The sequence below is a fragment of the Fringilla coelebs genome (assembly GCF_963513975.1).
Source record: "Fringilla coelebs genome assembly, chromosome: 8".
In the NCBI taxonomy this organism is placed as follows: domain Eukaryota; kingdom Metazoa; phylum Chordata; class Aves; order Passeriformes; family Fringillidae; genus Fringilla; species Fringilla coelebs.
The window spans coordinates 2,351,490-2,372,846 of record NC_140066.1 but is presented as its reverse complement, the minus strand read 5'-3'; the positions used below and the strand labels follow the sequence as shown (position 1 = coordinate 2,372,846).

The 21,357-nt window shown below is 42.6% G+C and overlaps 1 protein-coding gene across 1 annotated transcript; it reads right to left on the bottom strand.

The window, feature by feature from the left end:
* Window positions 1–3,033: 3,033 nt before the first annotated feature.
* Window positions 3,034–21,206, bottom strand: SUPV3L1 (Suv3 like RNA helicase). The gene is made up of 15 exons (XM_084210197.1): window positions 20,950–21,206; window positions 16,509–16,586; window positions 16,131–16,238; window positions 14,288–14,402; window positions 13,554–13,722; window positions 12,094–12,205; window positions 11,716–11,793; window positions 10,574–10,665; window positions 10,008–10,188; window positions 9,483–9,576; window positions 8,812–9,031; window positions 7,976–8,056; window positions 6,311–6,487; window positions 4,638–4,786; window positions 3,034–3,991 (listed from the first exon to the last, which is right to left on the bottom strand). The coding sequence occupies exons 1-15, from the start codon at window positions 21,197–21,199 to the stop codon at window positions 3,496–3,498; spliced, it is 2,400 nt and encodes a 799-aa protein (XP_084066323.1). The 5' UTR covers window positions 21,200–21,206; the 3' UTR covers window positions 3,034–3,495.
* Window positions 21,207–21,357: the final 151 nt, after the last annotated feature.

Below are 21,357 nucleotides of genomic sequence, written 5' to 3'. Positions count from 1 at the left end.
TCATTGTGTCCGTAATACAGCAGATTTACTTTTCATTCTCTCTTTTCTTTCTTTCTCTGAGGGACGCCACTGGAAAAGGGTCTCAAAGATCTCAATGTTCCTGAACAGGCAGCAGGCTCTGTGAAATACCTGACATGCCAGAATCACTGTGTAAGCTGTTCACTCACCCTTGGTGCATCCCAGCTTCCGGCAGGCTGCTGTGCAAGAGAAGACAAGACATGATCTCATTCCCACCCAGACAGCAGCTCAGTGTACCGAGGGCCCAACACCCCAAAGTGTTACAGCCATTATGTACATACCCTGGCCAGCACAGATCAGCTCCAACTGCATACAGCTTGGAAGCTTGAGGTGATGTTGTTTTTCCCTTCTGTTAGACCTGCATCAATAAAAGTTATTCACAAACTTTCCCTCCCTGCTTTGCAAGGGCCAACAAGACTTTAAAATTGTAATGCCTCACTCTGTACTTTCTTCTGCTGCAGTTCTGCCTCCAAACCCCATGGAGAATCCTGAAGAGGAGAATCCTGAAGAGTCTGGTGCTCATCTGCCTCCCACAGCCTTGCAGTCAAAGGCCTGCAGAGAAAAGGAGCTCATAGCTACAATGGGGAAACTCACAAAAAAGTCTTGAGTACATCAGCTAAATGTGCCCTTGTGACCTCCAGAAAGAGGTACCACATCAATAAGCATTTTATTGTGAGATGAACTCATCTATCTTTGGTGAGGTATCAAAGGCAGTAGCAATGCTGGCTGCTAAATTTGGTATCCAGGTTAACAAGGAGACAGTGGACAAGGTTACTAGCGAGTCATCAGGGGAAATCCTTCTTTGTTACAGTTTATGATGATTCCTCAGGTTTGAGCTTTTATATTTTTCAGATTCGGTGCTGCTCAGTGTGTACTTCTGAGCTTCACATTAGGGGATGGTGAGCTCTCTGCACAGAGCAGGGAGACAAAACAATTCCTGCTCCAGCTGGGAACCAGGGACAAATGATCCAAATCTCAGGCCCAGGAGCACAAACAACGTGGGCTGGAGAGAGAAAAACAAGGATGGGGCTTCATGGGCTGGAGCTGGAATTGGACAATTAACTCCAATATGCAAATGGGCCAGAACTTATAAAAGAGAGAGGCCTCGTGGTTGGTTGTCCATTTTGTGACCATTTTGGTTCATCTTGGGTGAAGCCCTGGCTGGGCTCTTGTGCTGCCCAAAGTGGATCCATGGAGGCCTTTTAATAAATCTCTGCTTTATTCTTTAACTCTGTCTAGTCTCTACTCTAAAGTCAACCTTCACAAGGCAACAGTGATTCCAAAACCAACTCCTACAACACATTCCCCCTTCCCTGCAGTAGCAGCAGGTTCTTCCCCCATTATATTCCCATAAGTTCATCAATGCTCAGGAGAGTAAAGGGTCCCCACACTCATTCTTCCTGCATATGCCACTCCTAGTGCAACATCAGGACATAAAGTAAGACAGCACACTTGAGGGGACTGACAGGAAAAATCAGAATAGAGATGGAAACATCCCAGACAGAACAGAGCATACTGGGCTTAAAAGACAGAAGGATTTTACCAAGCAGTGCTGTTACAATCAGCACCCTACATTTGAAGGACAGCAAATAAACAATTAATGAATAAACTTCCAAACATCTCTAATTTTGATGCCCAAAATTAATCTGGAAATCTGAACACCTGAAATAATTTTGCAAATGTGATTCCCAGATCAAGAGAACAGCACTGTTGTTGCTTAAAAATAAAACTTCAGGACAGCCTCACAAGGCAGGTTAAAAAGGGGTAGTTGGGGTAACTGCACCACAGCAGTCCAGATTGTAGCACATGGGAGCAATTTGGCAGCCATTCTAATGGGAGTCAATGACAGCCACACCATTAGCTCAGAAGAAAAGAAAACTTTCATAAAGTCAGCCTGGAAACGCCTGAATAAACTTCAGAGCTTCTAAAACTGTTACTATGGAGTCACTATGGAAACAAGCAGTGAGTTAAGCAAAGTGCTAATCTCAGCAAAATACAAAACAGAATGCTCATAGTCATTTAGCTTCTTTATTGCAAGGCTTGGTGCTGAAACACAAGGCTGGCTCACGCCCTGAAGTCCCAGCCACTCTTTCCTTGCTCAAAATTAGACACTAGCACTCAGCTATTCAGCCTAACAGAAGCAAAGCACATTATCAGTGTGGGTCTCCCACAAGCCAGCCTCACACTCTGGGCAGAGAAAATCAGAGTTGTCCATGGTGGACAACCAAGGGGGTTTCAAACAGCGGTTTGCACATCCACCCTGGATCTGGGGGAAGTGCATGTGGGACAACACACGCGGGCAAAACGTGCCTCAGGCTTGGGCAACTACTGCTTCCCTTCCAGTGAGTGCCAAGGAGCAAGGGGGCAGCTGAGAGCACTCCATCACACAAGCTGTGTGAGAGCAAATGCAACACATCTCTAAGGGTTAATGCAAGCTTGCACTCTGTGCAAGTGGTGCTGCTGTTCAGCAGGACTCTGGGAAAGCAAAGCTGAACTGCTCATCTGCAAAGCAGAAAATCCACAACACTCACATGGCCACTGCCACACACAGAGAGCTGCTTGGTTTTTCTTGGGGAAGGGAAAAAAAGATGTGGCTTTGCAGGGAAAGGACCTAAAACTTTCTCTTCCCACCAGTAGTGTACTGAAAGCAGGAGATCACATGGGCTAGAAACATTTACACACTGCTTGCTTTTTAGTAAACAATGAGGAAAGAGTACATGAGCTACACTGAAATCAGCTGTAAAAACGTTTTTCAAACTGCTGCAGATCTCTTTCTGAACAGCAGCATAAAGGACTGATACCAGGAGAAAGAAAAGGGGATTCAGAGCAATCTTTCAGCCTGCAGAGAAACACAGCTGATCACTTCAGAAAGTCAGGTATTTGACAATGAAACTCAGCCTGGATCTTAAAGGTTTCCCAACAGTGACACAATCAGGACCTGGGCACTTGTACACAGAATTGAAATTCACTCCAAAATTCTTGTGGCCATAATTCCATCACTCCTGACATATTACCACAAATGCTTTTAGCCTCCTTACACATTTTCACAGGACACAATGATTAGAGGCACATGACTCCTATCAGCATTCTAAACATCACTTGTTTGTGGTCTGTTAAACTCTGCCCTTTGGGAAGGGGTGGAATGAGTAGCTAATTCATTACTAGTGAAATTTCTGACATTTATTGATGATGAGAGGATATCTTGCAAGAAGACACCAAGTTCAAATTTTCACATAGCAATAGATCATACACTGATGCTGAACACCATGATTGAAAGAGTGTACAGCTAAGTGGTTAAAACAAACTTATGGCCTCTGAGCTTTGAAGAGTCCAATTCTCTGAGTGCTTCACATTGCTGGTCACGGGAGAAGGAAAAGCATCAAGGAGCTGCAGCAGTGTAAACATGAAATGCCAAAGAAGTTATTAAAATAGTATTTTATTTTATGAATAAAAACTAAACAGAATTAGGGCATGGTTCTATTTTCTCTTTTTTCTCGTTTCCTTTGAACTATGCTGATCATCTTTTTTTGAACCAAAGCCATATCTACCATTCCTGTGCTGATCCTGCCACTCATTCTCCAGCTGTCTCAGCATTTCCTGTGTCAGCAGTCCCTCCCTCAGCAGTCTGTTGGCAAGGGATCCCCGTCCGTAGCTTTTCAGCTCCTCCTGCCTGCCACCCAGCCGGGAGGGTCTCACATTCTTGGCTCTTCTCAGCCCTGCAGCCTCCACTGCGATGGACAGTGCCTCTGGGGAGGCTGCACCGTGGCGCTCTGACCCCACCCTGCTGTCCCTCTGAGTCCTTGAGAGAGGAAAGTCTTCAGACACCACCTCAGCTGTGCCAGGAGCAGCTGCAGACTGGGAAGCTCGGATCAGCTTTGTGATGTTGCAGACACCAATCTGTATAATGTCATCCAGTTTCTTCTGGATGTCCCTTACAAGGGCAGCGTCAGGGAACATATCCATGAAGCGGTAACTGAAGAGAGGCAAAAGAACACACAATTAAACCTTCTCACTGGGACAAAAGTGGGATATGTACTAAGTAAAATGAATATCCATTACATGTTGCATGGGAATACATATTTTAATTTGCATTTCAGCTGCTCAAGTCCTTGTTTCTACCCTTCTCCTTCTGTCAGTCACAAACCGCTGTCTGCAGAACTCACTCCCTCAACATTGCGTTTGTCAAGATCCTCTAAAAGGCCAAAGGAGCCCATCCTGCTCCATGTACATATGGGCTTCAAGACACTGCATTCTAGGACTGCAAGTCATAAATCACAGGAAAAAATAAACAGCCTTCAAGTGTCACTATGGGACACGAAAGAACACAAGTGCACACCACTGTTCTCAAGGCAAAGAGGAAAAGGGGAAGTTTATTTTCTGACTCCAACATTTATAGTTCTCCAAAAGTGACAGTGGGTTGGAGGGTGACAGTGCCACCTCTCCAATGACACTGGACAAACCAACAGTCCAACGAATTTCTCCTCCTCCATAAAAGAATGCAAAACAATGAGTTATTTACAGGAAGTGTGTGAGAAAGTTCGCTACAAAAATGTCAACATCAGAAGGCTTAGAAAATCTTAAAAAAATCAAGGCAACATTCAAGCACAAAGTCAATATACCTTAACCACAGATAGAGGTCAAAAACATCATGCACAGCTTCGAGGTGTACAAGTTCCTTGATGTTTTTTGGAGCAGTTAAGGGCCACTTGGTGTGCCGGCAGAGCCAGTCGAACGTCAGAGGCTCATTTCTACTGAACTGCCGTGCAAACTGAAAAACAAACAGATTCAGTCAAGTCCTCAGTCAGGAAAGAAGAAATGCCCAAAGAGTTAAATTCCCCAGAGTCTGTGTGCATAGAATACTCCACAAAACACCTGCTTTGTTTTGCCCAACCCAAATGCCATACATTCTTTTACTTAATTACTCAACACAGGAGTCACCCCTCCTTTCCAGGGCCTCATTAACACAATTTGTCCACGGGCCATGCACAGAGTTAATCAACAAAGGCACAGAGCTATCCAGAAAAGCATAACACTGAAGGCATTTGATTGCCTCTAGCAAACCAGATGGACTTTGTGTCTTTTTTAATCCTCCTCCTCCTATTTGGTTAATTATCTTGTTTCAGGGTTGCCAGTTTAGAATATTTAATGTATTTTCTGGTTTAGGATACACACTACCCACAAACCAAACAGATTAATCTGCACTAGAAATCCACTCTTCTGAAACCCTCAGCTCTTCAAATAACAGAAAAACAAGTCAAGTAAGATTAAATCTAAAATTTTCAACAGTATAAATGCTTCCTATCTGGCTGATATGAAAGTGGGTTTTCTTAGCCAAGGAATGGAGCTTAAATTCACACAAGCATTCACAACAGCCTACCTCCCTCTAACACTGCATTATGCCCCTCTGCACCTTCACTACTTGGAATAAAAAAGCTCAGCATTTTCCTTAGGAAGCACTTTTTTCAACTCTTTAGTCAGTCACTCATTTTTGGAAGGTTTTTAGCCATTTTTGAAAAGCAGGGCTCTAATACTTGTGACATGAGGGCACCACATCAGTTTCATTTTTATGCTATTTAATTTTAAAAGTTTAACGCAGTCATTAAAAAGGGAACAGTGGCAATACTGTCTAACAAAGTAACAGCCCCAACTTACATTATTATTAAACCTGCAAAGCTGAAAAATCAGCTGACTACAAATTCCTCAAAATAATCACTCCTGGGGGACAGCAAAAACCAATTCACCCAGGCCTGAAAAGCAAAGTGACATAATTCTGAGAGCAACCTACAGCTCTGTGCTTTCTGAGGTTTAAATTCTTTGTAACTGTACTACAGCAATCACCCTTAATCCTATATTCTCTCCTTCTGTTGGCAAGCTAACAGCTCAAAGGAGCAGTAACTTGGTTTTCAATGACTGCTTTTAGGAAGATGATAGTGCAAAGCTTAACAGTGCACAAGTGACATGGGGACACAACTCTCCCAGTTCAGAGCTGACAGATAAGAACAAGCAGTAGGATTTTCAGAGTCAAACAGCAGAGAAGCTATCCCAACTTTAACTTCCATCACGAGAACCAGTCTTCAGAGGTTAAAAGCTTTGGTCAATAAAAATAGTGAAGAATTCAATATATGTCCAGCTATTTTATATCCCTTATGCTACCTGTGAGCACTTTAGAAATGCTCTCAAATGATCTGACAGCAAAGCCCACAACAAATACAGCAGCTAGATACAGTCCCAGTGCACCAAAACCCTCTTGGTGCAATATAAACACATTTTTTTGAGGAAAAAAATAGCTGACCTTCAACAAAGTGGTACAGACAAAAGGCTCTTTCCTGTTCAAGGGTGCAGTGCAGAAGACGTATCGGGATCGCAGATTGAGTGGAATGTGCTGAATCATATCTGCCAGAAATTTAAAGTCATCAATATTGCAGACAAAGTACATCCCATCGACTTGGGAGAGGCTCACAAAAATGTCCTGTGAAAATAAAACCAAATGTAAGAAAGTTATTTCAGGAGAGGGTTGTTCAACTTTGTCTTACCAAACCAAAAAATTATTTAGAGTTTGAAAGAATAGTTATACTGAAAGAGCAATTAAAAACCATCAAATTTGAAGACAGTAATAAAAAAGTGGGCAGGAGAGTTCCTCCTGCTCTTGTAGCAGAATTTGCATTATATTCTCCAACACAGGATCAGAGGAGAAGACACAACACACTACACTTTATTTAAACACTTGCAATCAATCTCCTAAATAACAAAGTTCTGGAAGGGAAAATTTTAATTACAAAGAACACATCACAGGAACCAGTTACCACTATGTTTAGAAATTTCTCCAGGTTTATCACTTAGCATGACCCAAAAAGCTGACTTTACAGCATACAATTCAATAATTGAGGTACTTTTAGCTCAATGTCAGGATCAGATCTATTTTAGGAAGAAAGAAAACACAAGCTAAATACGGTATTCCAATAGAGGAGTTCAAAGAAAACATGAGACATACTCAAGATCTGGAGAAATGGAAGATGCAGTGCACCCTGCAGAGGGAATTTTATGGGCCCCCAAAATTATTTCTCTAATGCAAATCTTTGAAAGATTTTTTAAAAATATTTTTAAAGAAACTATGAGCTTTTTAATTAAATATGTGACTGAATATTTAAGAGATCAAAAACAACACAAGGTTTTTATCTTAACACTACTATGCTAGCCCAGAAACAGCCAATTTAAAAATTTTAAAGATGTGTTGTTACCCTACCAGGCTAAGTCTTCCAGAAGGTCTCCAAGTATAATATTTTATTTTAAGATTAGAAGTTCACATTTTGCTACATAACAGTAGATCAGCAGCAACAATAATGCACATTTAAAACCATGAAAGCTGCCAAGGATTTCTCAGTTTACTAAAAGCTGTGATAATGTTTTTTCAATACAGTATTGGAATCTTAATTTTTATTTTTTTAATGTTTTTGTACATCCAAAAGAACTAGTATCTATCTAAAGAGGAGGTCAATCCCACAAAATCAGTTTTCTGAAAGTTTCACATTATTTTACCACAAAATCCTCAGAAACAGGAAAAAAATCAGATAGTTTTCAGATATGTAGAAATCTGACATGACCAGTTCTTTAGGAATTTTCAAATAATTTATCTAAATTTAGATTTCTAATATCTTCAGCCTCAGACCTAAATATCTACAGTTAAAATTCAGAAAAGCTGGAATGAAAAAGCTGCTGCCCAGTTTTAAACACACGTAAAAATGACTGACATGTTTCAAAGCTTCCAAGTTTAGCATAGAAAAGTTAAACATCATAAACCAAAGTGCAGTCACTTGTGTGGCAGAGAGAAGAATCCAACTGATAAAAAAATACACACAAGGCTGTCTGCCAGGCCTCCCAAGGGCAGGTTTGTACAAAGCAATGACTATTAGTGATACTCCATTTTTAAAGCAGAAGCTAATATTTTGATCATTCTTACAATTAAGTTGGATAGAGTGGCATCAGGAAGATGATAAGCAAACATTTCTATCTGCTCAGGAGTAGGATGTAGGCCAGCTGCCTAAATGGAAAATAAAGAAAAAAACTTCCATTAATTCTCAACATTGTTTTAAAGTTAATGCACCAGAAAGAACATATTGAAAGACAAAATGCAAGAAACCAAAGAACCCTGCAGACTCTAGTTTATTTAGCCCACTTAACTGAAATTTAGAACTTTTGTGCTCGAGCTTTTAATTCTTAAAAGAGCACATTTAATATAAAAGCATAGCCAAGTCTCTATTGTAAATGCAGGTGCACTGACAAGGGGAGAGAATGATCTGACTCCATGTTCTCAGAAGGCTAATTTATCACTTCATTATACTATATTAAAGAATACTATCCTATCCTAAAGCATACAGAAAGGATACTAAAAAGATAATGAAAACCGTGACTCTTTCCAGAGTCCCAGCACTGATTGGCCAAGGAGTTAAAACAACTCACACCAGAGTCCAATCAGGCAATCACCTGTGGGTGAACAATCTCCAAACACATTCCACATGAGCACGACACAGGAGAAGCAACTGAGATATGAATTGTTTTCCTTTTCCTCTGAAGCCTCTCTCACTGCCTTTCAACTTCCCAGGAGAAAAACCCTGGGCAAAGGAATCGTGTTCAGAGAATGTGAACGCCACGGGTCTCCAAATGGGATGTATATCCAAAGTCACTCTGGCACAACTCCTTTATGGGTTGCAAGCAGAACTAGACAGAACACGGGATCAGAATATCAGGAGCCAGCCCCAGAGCACATCTGTGCAGACTGGGTGCTGGGGTTCTCACCTGGACAGGGGGCACAGGCTCGCTGAGGATGCCCTTGAGCTGGGCAAGGTCGTCGCGGTGCATGGTGGTGACCTCGCCCTGTTTGAAGGAGGAGCCGAAGCGCCCGGCCCTGCCGGCGATCTGCAGCGCCTGCGAGGTGGTGATGGAGTCTATTTCCTTCTCTCCCTTCTCATTCACAGTCGGCTTCACTATGGAGTTAAAAATTATCCTTCTTATACACCTGAAATATTTCAACAAGAACAAAGAGGAATTCTTTTTTACAAATTACTTCCAGTATGCAGAATTAAAGCTTTTGTTTTTTTGATGTGACTGCATGGCCTTCAGCAATGAAAATACATCTGGCACTGGGCTGAACTTGCTCTGTGTTTCAGAAATTATAACTCTGACAACCCAACTCGTCTGACCCCAGTTGATCCAGTAGGCCCTGTCATCCATCACACTGAACTAGGCCCAGGGAGCCATTTAGTTCTTGGAACCAGTTTTAAAACTAAAGCCTAGTTCTGCCTAACCAAATTGATCACTTCAAAATTGAACTCTATGTACTGTGTTATCGAGACACAGCAGATATTTATGTGAGTTAATCAGACCGGGGAGACAAGAAACAAAGAAATTAATGTGGCCATCACACCCAAAGGAAAATAAAAGTACTACAACCTGCTGTTAGTACTTACAAATTGAGTCCCATTCCAATTGCATCTGTAGCAACTAAAATTTTGCACGGATCATCAGGATCATTGAATTTCTTTGCCTGTTCAAGCTTTGTTCCTAAAACAGAATGACAGAACATTTCACATAGCAGACTCCATACAAAATAAAGACAACACATCATTAAGTCCAATGTCATTATAATAGGCTGAGGAAAAGAAGAAATAAATTGATATTTGATTGGTATTTGGCCACAGATGGGGGAGGAGGGAGAGGCAGGAGGGATTTAAATCATTCCCAGAGCTGTGGATAGACCTCATTTAATTATATCTATCTGAAGATCAAAATTAAGTACATAATAAAGGTCTAATCCCAAGATTAAAACACCAGTCAATGAAAGCTCATTACTTTCTCTAGCTATATAAAGAAGCAAAACTAGGAAAGTAGCACTGCTTTATTTTAAAATAAAGCAAGCAGTACAAGGGGGTTTTCTCCTAAGAAAAGCATAAGAAGCAGAACACTCCCTTGGCAATAAAAGCACAGTGCTTTACCTGGTGGCAGGCTGCCATATATGACAGCACATTCTAATCCTCTGGCTTCAATCTGGCGGCTGACAGAGTAAATGTCGTTCTTACTGAAACAGACAATGCAGTCCCCAGCACGGAGGTTATCCAAGGACTCCAAGGCATAATCCAGCACAGTCAGGGGAGTCAGCCTCTCGTAGTTTCGGACCTGCAATTAAAGTTGTCCAAAAGGGTCTCTTTTTCAACTCAAATTCTATCATATATAGACTAACTAGTCAGCAAACTCAAGAGCACCGTGCCCTCCTGAAGATCAGAGCTGTAAAAGTCCATAAATAGTTGTACCAGCTGCATCATCCCCTAAAGGGAACTCATCAAACTACTTATCTTCTTACAGAAAAACAGTACCACTATTTAAAAAGGGAAGGAAAGAACTTTGCAACATCTTTGCTTATACAGAAATCAAGAAACATTTTAACAAGACTTCCTGTAGGACAACTTTGAGCGGTGATACCCCCAAAAGGACCCTACATCTTTTCCTGTTTTACAGCAAAGAGAACCTGACATTGTGTTCATTGCTTCCCAGAATTACTTACTTCAACTTCCTCCCCTGTAGTGTACATGAGCTCTGTCACCAAGTCAATAGCAGCAGGTTCTCCACAAACGTGGATTTCTTCTGCACAGAGGCCTGAACAAAGTCCAGTGAAATAAAAAGCAAAATGTTACTTGTTTATATACAACAAACCTTTTAGCTGGCTCTTAAGGTATCAAAAAATCATATTTTGGTTGCTAAACACAATGAAGACTATTTCACCTCGTTCCACAACCCAATTTGCACCTAAAGCCTCTCCCACAATACACTATTTCCCTAGACCTGCTCTTGATCTCTTACCAACAGGTGATATTGACAATTCATCAGTGTGAAATCAGAGCAGCCAATACCTCACTGCACCCTCTCAGCCAAAACAAGAGGTACCCTCAGCCACTGAACAAATGGAGCAAAGCTTTGAGTTTTACTTACTACTCATGTTTTACTACCTCCCAAACCATAGCAGAACTGAGGTGTTTTGTTTTCTGCATGAATTCACCTCTAATTCAGTCAGAACACAAAAGGGAAAAACAGGAAGTAAAGGAGGTGTGACAAATCTGCTGAACTTCGAACAAAAGCAACGAAAGAAAGGGTCAAGAGAGAATCAGATTCCAAACTTCTGTTCCAAATACCAGGAAAACTGTTTCAAAAATTCCTCTAGAAAAATTCTAATATTATCAAAATAAGAATTCTTGAAGAACATAACAGATTGATGCAGCTCTATAAATGAGCCATTTGAAATTAACACTATAAAATATTTAAAGCCTCCATTATTTAGCACAATCTCTACAAAGGTACTCTCTTGAAAACTGGTGCTGTTTTCATTGAACAGAAAAGCATACTTCTTGGAAATAGTCAATGTAAAAGGACAGCACAATGTAGTAAAGACTCCCTATTATCCAAGGAAGGAAGAATAAAAGAGGCATCTGAACAAAATTTTAAAAACCCATTTGTTAAGCAAAACATGACAGGTAGCTTCCTGTCATGCTGACAGATCCTTTGAGGCAGAGTATCTCTAACTTGCTGTGAGAAGACATGAAAAACAAATACTTCCACTTTGCATCACACACCACTAATGACTCTACCAACTGCTAAGCTTGAATTTCATGTGCCATTAAGCTAAGTCACTGCCAACACAACCAAGCTTACCTAGAAGGGCTCTTGTCCAAGCCCAGCCTCTGGCAGGATCTCTGATCATCTGAATTTCATCAATCACAGCAACTTCATCTTAAAACAAAAAAGAAAAATATGATGCACCAAGGAAGAGTATCTAGAACAGTATTACATGAAGGAAGGAACTGAAGGAATTCACAGGTTTCATAAAAATGGTTGCTCAAAGTTAATCCTCTCTCACCAAAAAGTTATTCTAAGATGATCCATGTTTCTTCAACTGCTCTATCATAGTTCAGGAATTGTTGAAATAAGAGTGAAAAAGAAGAGCTCAGCTACTTTTGAGTCCAGGGAATAACACACACAGTAACACACAAGGATACCACAGATAGGACAGAAACAATTCTGTGCACTTACAAGGTGTATTAGTGCTGCACATTTCAATGGTACAAGCAACATGAGGAGCCTGTCTGGAGTCTTCATTGGCAAACACACGCTCTTCTCCTGTCACCAGGTCACAGGGCACATTCTAAAGGCATCCAGAAATGTCAGGGTAAGTTTCTTGAACATGAAAGAACCCCCTTTCCAAGAGGACAAAAACAGTTTCTTCAGTAGTTTCAGGACAGTGTAAAAGAAGCTATCCAAGAAATAACTACTCAGCCTTGAGAGACTTGTGCCTTGTATTTAAGTCCTAGCAGAGTGGAGGTTTAATGAAGAGGTGGTATCTGTAATTAGATGCCTTTCCCTACTCCTGCAGGAGGTTACATCTTCCCCTGAGCATTTCAGAGCTGTCACATCTGCCACCAAAGAACTGTTAGAAGAGTACAAGGAGCTCATAAAGCAAGGCCCAGTAGTGAAGGAGCCTTGCAAGCTCCTGCTCCCTTATAATCACACAGCAAGAGCTCAAGAGGATCAGCTGTGAGAGACAGCTGAGGCCACAACCCTGCCAGCCCTACCCTCCTTGGTGCTGATGGCTGCTCCATCCATACCTACAGCCACCTGCAGAGCCCTGCTGGAAGCCCTGTTCAAGCTCCAAGGGCCCAAACATGATCCAGGAGCCAGCCACTGAGAACCTCTCACACACACTAAACACATGGGAGAAAAGTTCAGTAATCCCTAGCAAGGAACATCACTGACTGTACCCACAGCCACTCTGTGAGTACATGTGCTACATTACAGCTGTTTCCTAGGACTAAACAATCTTTCTGAAGTCTTGCTTGGACTGACTGATACTAGGAGTTACAAATTCTACAAATCAAAAAGAGAAATCACAACATCACTACTGTACTGTACTGATTGCAGTGCTTCACAACTGGTCAGGTTGTCTGCAGCTGGAAACACACTGGTGAGATACCTCCAAAAATATGCCAAAAGCAATATAAAACACTAATGAGAATTTCCTCTAGGGACCTGATATACAGCAGTGCTCTGCAACACATCTGAATCTGCAGAATTTTTTAAGGATGGTGAAGTGAAATCTATTTATACATTGAAGCTGAAGGTTGAGGGGAGTTAAAAAAGGGAAATTTTTTGTGTACAAGGTCATGGGCAAAAGAAGGCGTGGTCCCTATGCTGAAAAACCTAATAGTAGAACCTGGCTAACCCAGGGAGCAACTAATCCCAGAAGAACAGAGGCAGGTTACAGGGATGATTGCACAGCACAGGCTCTGGGGACAGCACTGCTCCACTTGGGGAAATGATGTTCCACTCTGCAGCTAAAGCAGAAATGCACAACTGATTTCACATGAGCTGACACCACTGCAAAGCAAAGGCACAGGGCTCCAGGAGCACCTGGGGCCACTGCAGAACTTTACAGACATGCATTAATGAGACTGTTCCAGTACTAAGGATGTTGGTAAGTAATATGACATACTGACAGCATCATTACTCTTTTGGAAGATCTCATGAGCCAGCAGTTTTAGTGGACCGCAGTATATTCCAGATTTGGCTGACAAAAATCTCTGGATAGCATGGTAAGTTTTTCCACTGTTTGTAGGACCAGCATGGAATATTATCTTTCTCTGAATAGCCCTGGCATCTGGATACCTAAAGCAAAGACAAAAAAAAAAAAAAAAAAAGCAGATCTGTTGAACATTTATCTGGATACTGACTCAGGAGAAACTGGAAATTATCTTAAGCATTTATTTATTAATAATTTTAATGTGTGTTGAAAGCAGAAATATGTTCTTAGAGACAGTATAAAGAGGTTACTGTGTCTTGCACATTGATCTTCTCAGTCACACAATGCTTTCAAAGATTGAGTGAAATTCACACATTGTGTTCAAAATAATTCTCATTATTCCTGCAATTCTCTCTCCTTGAGCTTATCAATATTTTAATGTTTTGATGTGCTACCTCGCAAACACATTGTCAGAAAACATCTTCCTGGAAAACCCACACCAACCCAGTGACTTTCATAGCTGATATAATCTTATTCTCTTTTTAATTCATTGTGATGTATCTAGTAAAAAATACAAGAGTTCCTGACACAAATTATTGCAAAACCAGAGAAAAGCACTGAAAATGTAGCATAATTCCTCTGAAGTCCACAGACAGTGGAATGCCATGGCAGTAAGAAAAGGAAACAGTGCAGCCCCTGGAGCACACTGACCAGTTGGGTGGCAGCCTCAGGTCGCTGATCTTGCGCAGATCATCCATGCAGTCCAGCATGGGGAAGATCTGCTTGGCGTGCCTCAAGAAAAATGGGAACAGATCATCCACGTGACCTGGAAGAACAAATCCTTTTCAGAAAGTTTCTGTGCTTGTCTGAGTGTCTACCTTTATTATAAACTCAGAAAAAAATCTTCTCTATCACTTCCACCCCGCACTTATGTAATCCTTTCAATTCTGGCTCTCTACAATAATTACCTCAGTGGCAGAAGAGAAACTAACACAAGTACATGGACTAATTTAGCAATGGAATACAAACACAATAATATGAAAAACTGCATCTCATTTCAGTATATCCACTCTGCTCAGCCTATTTGCCTACAAAACTTCTAAGTAAAAATGAGAAACTGTGGAAAAGCTGGATGAGAAACAGCTTTTCTGTCCTAAGATTTTAGCCCCTTCTTCCTAAATCAAGAGAGGAGAGAGAGGAGAGAGAGGAGAGAGAGGAGAGAGAGGAGAGAGAGGAGAGAGAGGAGAGAGAGGAGAGAGAGGAGAGAGAGGAGAGAGAGGAGAGAGAGGAGAGAGAGGAGAGAGAGGAGAGAGAGGAGAGAGAGGAGAGAGAGGAGAGAGAGGAGAGAGAGGAGAGAGAGGAGAGAGAGGAGAGAGAGGAGAGAGAACTTTTAAAGTGCTTTTATGAATAAACAGAGAAAAACAGATTTGCAGCTTCTCCAAGCTACCAAGACTTAGAATGCTGGTTCCAAATTCTAAAATCAGCTCAGAAGAGAAATCCATGTTCATTCTTCTGAATGCTTGCACAGTATACATGTGGGCCTTAAAGGTCTCATTTCAAGTCCCACTTCTACTGTCCAGCTCTCTTAGAATTTCAAAGAACTGCCTTGATCTAAAAAACTGTTATTATCAAACATACACACACAAAAAAGGAAAAAGCAGTGGCTTGGGGTTTGTTGGAGTGTCTTCCTTTTTCTTGGGGGTGATGTTCATTTTGGGAGAGGTTAAATTGAGAATTATTATTCAATTAATAAAAATCCTTGTGGAATTTTTTTAAAACTCTGGTATATTTAATTATCATCTTTGGACAAGCAAAATTCAAGTTTAAAAACTTCAGTATTTCTGTAGATGAGTTATAAGGCATAATGCTCATCTATAACCAGATAAGGAGTGGAAATGAGAAAACCCTGTGGAATATTTGATGCACAAGAAATATAATGAGACAATTTCCTAAGAGGGCCAACATTTAAAATCTACACATACACATTTTAAGACAAAACCAGCAGCCACTGGAACCTTTAAAATCTCATCATTAAAACACACACTGCAGCTCACATCCTGGAGAAAGCTGATTCTGCTGCTCCCAGCTGGCATCACCTCTCAGGTAAGTGCTGTTAATGCCAACACAGGATGCACTAAGCAGGCAAAGCCACCTCTGTGAGTGCCACAGTCACAAAGCTGCCCCCAGAGCCACCAGCTGGGACAGAGCTCTCCAAGTGCCCCCTAGTGACTACTGGATTTTCGAGAGGAATAAACAGCACTGTTTTCATTCCAGCCCTGAACAGAGGCTGTACAGCCTCTGCTGCTTCTAGCTAACACCTCCACATCTTTCATTTCCACTTCAGAAGATTTAAGAGCAGAACATTCCCTTGGATGGGCACAAATGTTTCTGACAGGGAAGCAGGGATTTTTAATCTCTCTGACAGCAGTGAATTAATTCTCAATCACATTGAATAATAATTCTCAGTAGGGGGTTCACATGTACATAGATAAGTATACAGAGCAAAACCAAGTAAAAATGTACATTTTATTTTACAAGCATTCCAGATACTTGCCTGCACCACAGCATATATCATTGAGAATAATATGCAAATCAGCACTCACAGAACTGGATTCCATGATATACTTCCTAAAGCTTATAAATGCCTGGTGAAAGAGGCGAGCTGGGAAAAAAAAAAGAAGAACAACAACAAAATTAATGTGGCCAGGATCAGAAAACTCTATTTGTAAACACTCAATAAAGCAATGAAGCAGTTCATTAAAAATCTGTACCTTAATATAAGCTATTAAAAGTAAATACAAAGGTTATTTGAACTAAGTGGCAGAGACAATGTAAAGAAGCAGTGTTGTGATAAAAAGATCACATCTAATACCATATTTGAAGTAAAAGAGATTTCACATTAAAGCAATCTACACTTACAACATTTTCTTACCATCTAGTCCATTTTCAGCTCCTAGTCTTTGAATTTCTTTTCTTTTGTAGAACTTATTTAAGTTTTTTAGGACTTCACCTGTAGAAAAAGAATAACTTGTTTTTAGCTTCCTCAAAATTTAATCACATTCTCCTGCCCCAAAGATCCTGGTTTATAATCTCCTTAGTCTGGAGAGAGGCAATCTTTCCATGCTGAACAGACACAAATAAATTCTCCCTAAATCAAATACAATCAATGAGTGAGACTGGGGCTGTTGTGGAGGACAACCTTCAAAAGCAGCAGAGTAAGAACTGCCACAAAGGTGGTGCCAGCCATCCCCCCTGGTACTTGACAGGAAACCATAAAGATGGGAATGTGCAGCTAACAAGTCATGGAACAAACTAATTAATGTTCTGGGGTGGGTTTGGAACAAACTAATTAGTGTTCTGGGGTTTGCTTTTTATCAGCACCTATCAGGAGGTTTTAATAGGAAAAGCAAATCTGCTTGAGCTACTTGGTGACAGCTTTTAATCAACATCCTGAGGTATGTTCTTCCCTCCACCCTGCTTCCAAGACAGACTCCTCAGAAAGATCAGGTAATCCAGACACAGTATTCTTTCTTTTCTCAGGTTAAATAAATGGAAGGAAAAAAAACCAAAAACCCCAGAGTTTCTTCATATGTATCACAAATCACTCAGCTTTCTTTGAACAAAATCTTATAAATTTTTTCCCTCCTCTAAAAGGCAAGTTTAGCGTTGCAACAAAATTGTATTTACTCAAGTACACGCTGATTTCAGTTCATTAAATGTCAGTTAAATGTCAGTACAAAAAGATGTGGCCCCTTTCCATCTACAGCAGATCAAAATCCACAAAAAATCTAGCAAATTTCATGAACACCTATTCATGAGCTTTCATTATTCTTAAAACTCAAACCTGTGAACCCTGCATTATAAAATGCTAGGAGTGACAAATGTAGCACAAGTCACTGGACACAACAATGTCAGGCTCTGCTCTCTGCAACCCACTCTGCAACTGTCTGACATGACATGGAAAGCTTCCCAGGAAATCAACCTTCAATTTTTGCAAGATTGCCTCTCTAAAAAGCTGTAACAGAGACAGTCCGCTTGGCACAAGGAAAATCACCAGCTGACAAGAATATGGCAAATTTAAATGCACATCCCATACCACTACAGGAGTGTTTTAACGGATTAACTCGTGCTCTGAAATGTTCCCAAAGGCAACAAAGAAGCAAGGGCACCAGCAGGATTGCACTCCCTAGGAAGGCATCCACACTCGTGTTTAAGGGCCCTGAAATCCAAGACAGATTGGAAATCAGTGCAGTATAAGCAAGCACAGGGCTCAATGCTCTTCAGAGCTTCCCTAAGAAGCTCTAGCAAGTAACACATCATCAGCCACGCAGCTCAATTCACAGCCCATTGGCCTTACTACAAGATTAAAAGGTCAGCGCCAAAACATGTTACTATCCAAGGCCCGTGACATTGGGACCGGGCTGCCCAAGGTCAGGAGCCTTCCTGAGCACAAACACTTGTCCAACAATAAGGGAAATCTAAACAAAACAAACTAGCATTGCAGCCCTGTGAGCTTATCCAACTGCACACAGACACTCAGAGCACCTGTGTCCTGTCTCAATCACCACCTTTTAACATTCACTCCTGCTCTGAGACTTCCCTTTGTTTATCTCTCTCATTCTAGAGCTGTGTTTTAGCTCTTACTCCTCGATTACTTTGACACCTCAGCAGCATTTCTAAGGTTCTCTGTAACAGCCCAACTGCAGCAAAGTCCAGAAATCACTCAGTCTCCAATGTATCAGATTCATTTAGATGTTTCAACCTTGTTTGCAGTAACACTTTTGAGTCATTTCCCTGTGCCTCTGATGCTAACAAGCCACTGCAGTCAGGCTGTATGTGACCACTGGGGCAGCTGAAGTGCTTTATTTTACAACTCCATTTATTAGACTCCCATTGTCCATTCCAAGCAACCTGTGCATCTAACAAGGCCTGACATTCAGTGACAACTGATACAGAAGATACACACACCAAAATTGAAAGCATCCATCAGCACTCACAGGGGTACACTTCCTATGAAGTTGTGGAAAACAGAAGCAGTGAATTAATTCCAGGTCTGTTATGAAGTTTTTACAAAAGTCAGCTTCTAAAAAGACCTTTAGTCTTCCTAACAGTGTTTGACTAGTGTGAAAACCATAATCACTCTCACTTCAGCAAGTAACAAGCTACCAAGATGATTCACGCAGCAAGTATGCTCACTAACAAAGTTTCTGCACAAGCTGCAACCAGAAAGCTCAAAAATACACATCTTTATTGAATCTAGTCAGTACTTAGCAGCAGAATCTGATAAAGTATCTTCATTTAAAATATATTTAAAAAAAAGCACAGATGCATAATACTGTGTAGTCAGAATCTGAAGAGGGAAGCAGAGAAAGACTATTTATTTCATTTTTAAAAAATGGCTACGTGTTAAAGAAGGTCTTGTCCAGCCTTCTCTAACATTACTGGGTTTCAAAATACAAATACTTTTAAAATACATTATTGTTTTTTCAAAATATTGTTGACAGCAACAAAGAGAGCCAGATGAGCACCCCACAGGTCACCTGGCTGCTATTCCTTGCCAGTCTCACAGGGAAGGACATCAGGCTGTCTCAAGTAGTTAATTTCCACAGAATTTTAGCCAATCTGTTCTCAAATACTTAGCAAAGACCAAAAAGAATCTATACTTATTTTCCCAGAGCGTTTTAGTTGTAGTGCTGAAGAAATCCATCATAACTGCTCCTCTAATAAATGAGACAACAGGCAATGTACAGGTAAGAAGCCATCATTCACCTTTATTGGCACCTGAGGAATGCACTATTCATATTAAAAAAAAAGACAAGTTTGACAATGCAGATTTTCACATTACAGCTGTTCAGGATTCTTCTTCCTGACTGGGATTTTTTGGCTTTTAATACCAGATATTATTCTCCCCACAGTTCTGAACTATTAAGATAATTTTCTCATGCTCGTATAACCCTGGAGTTTGAGATAAATAATATGTCATCACAACACTTAATTACAAGAAAATATGAAAGATTTCAATTTGCACCCTTAATGCTTTCAGATCAGCAAACATCAAAAGAATCAAGACCTTGTCTCTTATTTACCAAGTCTTTAAAGATCACGGAGTCATAAGATCACAGAACTGTCTGGGCTGGAAGGGACCTTAAAGACCATCTCATTCCAGCCCCCTGCCATGGGCAGGGACACTTCCACTATCTCAGGCTGCTCCAAACCCCATCCAACCTGGCTTTAGACGCTCCCAGAGATGGGGCAGCCACAGCATCTCTGGGCACCCTGCCCCAGGGCCTCACCTCCCTCACAGGGAAGAATTTTTTTCCTAATACCCAATCTAAACCTACCCTCTGTCCATTTGAAGTCATTCCCCCTTGCCCTGTCACTTCACCCACTTCTGACCTAGTCACACTCACACACACACAATCTCTTTGGTCCGTAACATCAATATTTCAAGGAAACTTTGTCTGTGAAGTTCAGACATAGCTCAAGACTGCAGTTTGGCTACAGGACACGCCCCAAGCCAAGCACCTTTATCCTGACCGCGCCAAAGCAGAGAACGGAGGAAGAGATCAGAAGAGTTTCCTCCACACAGGGCACGCCTACGGGCCCTGGGCAATCACAGAATACCCTGAGCTGGAAGGCACTCACACGGATCACCCTGCACAGCACAGCTCCAGGAATCCCACCACATGCAGGTGTCATCTCACCCAACAGCCTTGATCCCACTTCACCTTCACGGGCACAATCAGCGGCAGGGAAGGAGCCCCTGCCCTTAAGGGAGAGGGGAAAGGACCCGGGAGCAGCAGGGGCCAGCTCCCTCAGCCCTCAGGAGGGTCACAGAATCAAGAAAAGACCTCTCCTATTATCGCGTCCAACCTATGACCAAACACCACTTGCGTGCCACAGGCAGTCTGTCCCTAAACACCTCCAGACACGGTGACTCCAGCACCTCGCCGGCCAGCCCTTTCCAATGTTTAATCACTTTTCCTGTGAAGGAATTCCTCCCAGTATCCAACCTAAGCCTCCCCTGGCACAGTTTGAGGCCGTTTCTTCTATTCCCGCTGCTGCTCCCCAGGAGCAGAGCCCGACCCCCATGTGGCCGCAGCCTCCTGGCAGGGAGCAGTAGAAAGCGAGGTGTTCCTTGAGCCTGCTCTGCTCCTGGCCGAGCCCCAGCCGCTCCCCGTCACATCTGTGCCCCGGCCCCGTTCTCTGCGCTAGCTCGAGCTCCCGAACGTCCTTCCCGAGCTGAGCGGCCCAGAGCGCTCGAGGCGCGGCCTCACCAGCCTCCAGCGCCGGCGAGCAGAGGGCGGGCGAGGCCTCACGGTCGGTGCCCCAAGGCCCCCGCCCCGTCCCCTGACGGCGCCGCCCGCACTCACCCTTGTCGAGGGGCCGCGTGAGCTCGGCGCCCACGTCTTCTCCGGCCGCGCCGCCGAGGCCGGGCTTCAGCGGTACGGGCACGAAGAGCGAGGTGTCGGGGGCGCGGGAGGCGCCGCCGTCCCCGGACGACGAGGACGACGCGGAGAAGGCGGCGGGGCGCGCGCGGGGAGCGGAGCCGCCGCCATGCCGGAGCGCGAGCCCCGCGCGCGCCGGGAGCCGCCGCAGCAGCGGCCACGCGCAGCGACTCATCCGCGGACAAGGGCGGCGGCGCGCGGCCAACGCGTCATCGGCCCGCGCCCGCCCCGCCCCCCGCGCGTGCGCGGCACCGCCCCCCGCCCCGCCCCCCCCTTCAGAGCCGAGGGAGCCCTGAGGGAGCGCAGCGCCCCCCACACACAGACCAGGCGGGT

Bases quoted from the DNA above. Each gene is read 5' to 3' on its own strand.
- SUPV3L1 (XM_084210197.1), bottom strand. From the start codon at position 21,199: ATGAGTCGCTGCGCGTGGCCGCTGCTGCGGCGGCTCCCGGCGCGCGCG. The intron at 16,587-20,949 runs GTGAGTGCGGGC...CTTTTTCTACAG, and splicing joins CACGCGGCCCCTCGACAAGG to GTGAAGTCCTAAAAAACTTA. The intron at 16,239-16,508 runs GTAAGAAAATGT...TTTTTTTCCCAG, and splicing joins AGCTGAAAATGGACTAGATG to CTCGCCTCTTTCACCAGGCA.